Source organism: Calidris pugnax, unplaced genomic scaffold (genome assembly GCF_001431845.1).
Source record: "Calidris pugnax isolate Ruff unplaced genomic scaffold, ASM143184v1 scaffold173, whole genome shotgun sequence".
Taxonomy (NCBI): Eukaryota; Metazoa; Chordata; class Aves; order Charadriiformes; family Scolopacidae; genus Calidris; species Calidris pugnax.
In genome coordinates this window covers 726,886-730,366 of record NW_015090917.1, presented here as the reverse complement: position 1 = coordinate 730,366, position 3,481 = coordinate 726,886, and the positions used below count along the sequence as shown (strand labels likewise).

The following is a 3,481-nucleotide window of genomic DNA, read 5'->3' as shown; positions in this document are numbered from 1 at the left end:
CAGAACCTAAGGACATCTTCGAGACACTTGTTTTATTTTCCCAACCTGGTGACCTGCAACTATAATTCCTTCTGCCTACGCCTGTGTGAGGTGAAATGTGTTCACAGCCACCCTGCCTGAAGTTGGGTTGTGCTTCTGAGGTGTCTTGTGCAGCCCGTTGGGTCTTGTGAGGGGAAAAGGCCCCAGCTCTGCTGCCGGATTCTCCTTTTCCCTCCGTGTCCCTGTTCGCTGGCACCTCTCAGGGAGCCAGGGTGTCTCTGTGTCCCACTGCTGGTGCAGAGGATGGGCTGGTGGCAATGGAATGGGATTCACCCATCGCTGTTGTGGGGAAGGTGGTACCGAGCAACCCCGATGGATGAAGAGTGTTTAGGCCTGCAGGATCAGCTAATCAGTGAGGATGTGGTTAGAAGGTCGCAAAAATAAGATTAGGACAGGCACTGGTTTCTTTTTGCTCTTGGGCCCCTCTTGGTGAGACCTCACCTGGAGTATTGTGTGCAGGTCTGGAGCCCTCAATATAAGAAGGATATAGACCTGATGGAGAGGGTCCAGAGGAGGGCCACAAGGATGATCAGGGGGATGGAGCACCTCTGCTACGAGGACAGGCTGAGGGAGCTGGGGTTGGTCAGCCTGGAGAAGAGGAGGCTCCGGGGAGACCTCATAGCAGCCTTCCAGTACCTGAAGGGAGCTACAGGAAGGCTGGGGAGAGCCTGTTTAGAAAGGCCTGCAGTGACAGGACGAGGGGCAATGGCTTCAAGCTGGAGGGGAACAGATTCAGATTGGAGATTAGAAGGGGGTTCTTCACTGTGAGGGTGGTGGAGCACTGGAACAGGTTGCCCAGGGAGGTGGTTGAGGCCCCTTCCCTGGAGATATTCAAGGAGAGGCTCGACGAGGCCCTGGGCAACCTGGTCTAGTTGGGGGTGTCCCTGCTGACTGCGGGGGGGTCGGACTAGATGGCCTTTGGAGGTCCCTTCCAGCCTGGGAAATTCTATGATTCTATGATAATTCTATGGTGTTGGACTCTGGAGAAGAAGATGTGGTTCCAAGGCCTGGTGGTTGCCCCCGTAGTGGGTGTTTGGTGGGCTCCTTGCCTCTTACGTGTGGGGCTTCCTCAGGAGGAGGAATAGACTTCAGCATTAATGATCTCACTAGTTAATGTGATGTCTCTACCACTCGTGCTATTGTGCAGGTCCAAGCCTCAGTGACAGGTTTTCTTTGTCTGAAGCTTGTTCTTCTATTACTGCTCAAATCTGGTCATCTTCCTGGATCTTAAATCTCTCTAAATGTAAACTACAGAAGCTCAAACTCCACTTTACGCCGCGACAGTCCCAAGTGACGGGTGGTGTAGGAGCAGGGAGTGCAGGAATACCTGTCTGCTATGCTCCTCTGACTTCCCTGGTACCACACTGTTGATGTATTTATACTGCCTTGACGTATTTATTGTTGAAAATATGCTATTTATCCTCAAAACGCCTCAGAGAGGACAAGATACTCTCCATTTTGGAGAAAAGCGAGACACAGAAACTAGATTTCTCCAAGATACAGGTGGTATCTAGTGAAGCAGAGAGATGAATCCAGATCTCTTGAATCCTGACTTTCTGGCAATTAAACATCAGTTCTCTCCTTTTTCAAAGTTATCTGCCTTTTTTTTTCCTCTCATCAAAGGTATTTTGGGACACATTACGACTGCCAAAAAGTTTAACTACCTCCAGTGACGTGTGTAACATCTTTCAGGCTTCCGGATTAAGTGACAGATTTCTTGAAAAAGGAGAAAATAAGATGGCATTTTCTATATAGTCTAATTCCCACACCTGCAAAAGAGGCTGTTAAATGGATCTGGAGCTAGGAGTAACTTTCTTAATTTAAAATAAATAAATCCATAGCAGTTTTACTCCAGGGAGTTACAAAACCACTGTTAACTTCTGCAGAAATATGATTTTTATCCTGTTTTGTTTTTTTTTTAAGTATTATTATTTAATCCACAAAAAAGAGAGGAGTATAGACTGGGGAAAATAGACCTGCTGGGTCTCTGCTTCTGTTTGGTTTGGGGTTTGTTTTGTTTTGTTTTTACTGTGGGACAGCTGGGGTTTTTTCTTGAATTCACTTTTTTCCACAAGCCAGGAAGGATATCGAGTCAATTCATGTGGGTACCTGTCAAGTATATTTTCAAGGCAGCTTTAATTTTCAAAAACATGTCCTTGATAAGCTTGTCCTGCACATTCATAAAGCTGCTTTGTCGTGACAGAGAACTGAAACGTTGGTCTTACCAGCCTCTAGCAGTAGTTTTTAACAGAAATAATTTCTAGTTCTTAGTCTGATGGAAAGTTGCCGTGCAGCATAGCGCAGTCTTTGAATCTGCTGACAAATTACAGGCCTTCTCAGTTTCCACAGCAGCAAGAGAGTAAATTTTTTAAGATGGAGATAGTTTGGTGTTTTTGGTTTTTTTACTGCTTATCAAAACACTGAAATTGATAATACCGGTGCAGCCGCGAAGGCAGCTACTGGCTGTGATCATGGGGGAGAGCTTGGCAAAGCACCCAAATAGAGTTTGGAGGCATTGTTCTCATGGGAATGCGTTGCTCTCTTTAATAATCTTTTAATATTTTTCCATGCTCTAAAAGGCATGATTTTTTTTTTTTTTTTAAAGTCCTGTGTATGTAGAAAGGATTCTGGAGGGGTTTATTTTTTTCCCATACAGATAATATACAAGTGCCCTGAAATACAGTAAGAAGGGACTGACAGCCCCAGCTTGCTTAAATGTCATCTGCCTTCCAGTTCACATTCATTTTCTTCCTTTGCCTCACACTAATAATGTTTTAGATGAAGTTTTTAAAGCAGCTCTTTTACCCAGAGATGCCGGGGAAGTCTGGAAGCTCGGAGTCTCTGTGTTAAAGCAGTTGATGTGCTCTTTCATGTTGTTTGAGATGTTTTCCCTTGTGGTCACTCTTGCTTCTAGTCAGACTGTCTGGAGGATACTTAGCATTTATCTCAAATGACTTTTGAGTGATTTGATGACTATCATGTTGTTTCTGTGACTTTGGTGATATTTCAGTTGATGGTCTCCTCTATATTTGCTTTGCTTAAACTAGTAGCTAAGAAATGGGGTGCTAATCGGGTGAATAACAGCTGATTTGAACAGAAGGTTTGGTGTCTGTTTTATAACTGGAATGCAAAATAATAAAAAAATCCTTTCTATAGAGTATAGTGCAAACTGACACTTTGCCTTTTTATAACTATAAGAACGTTTTTAATTTTTTATCCCCTAGAACATGGTGATGAGTTTCCGGGTCTCAGATCTTCAGATGTTGCTGGGTTTTGTTGGCAGGAGTAAAAGCGGACTTAAACATGAACTAGTCACCAGAGCATTGCAATTGGTCCAATTTGACTGCAGCCCTGAAGTTTTCAAGAAAATTAAGGAGCTCTATGAGACTCGGTACGCCAAGAAGACCTCTGAAGTCGCGCAGCCTCAGCCCCAGCAGCACCG

General features: G+C 44.6%; 1 protein-coding gene across 1 annotated transcript in view; it reads left to right on the top strand.

Moving 5' to 3' along the window:
• Nucleotides 1-3,266: 3,266 nt before the first annotated feature.
• The window catches only part of PIAS4 (protein inhibitor of activated STAT 4), a 20,255-nt gene continuing 20,040 nt past the window's right edge, over nucleotides 3,267-3,481 (top strand). The window contains exon 1 of the mRNA XM_014949667.1: nucleotides 3,267-3,452. Within this exon, the coding sequence (XP_014805153.1) occupies nucleotides 3,267-3,452 (186 nt within the window). The remainder of the gene's footprint in view (nucleotides 3,453-3,481) is intronic.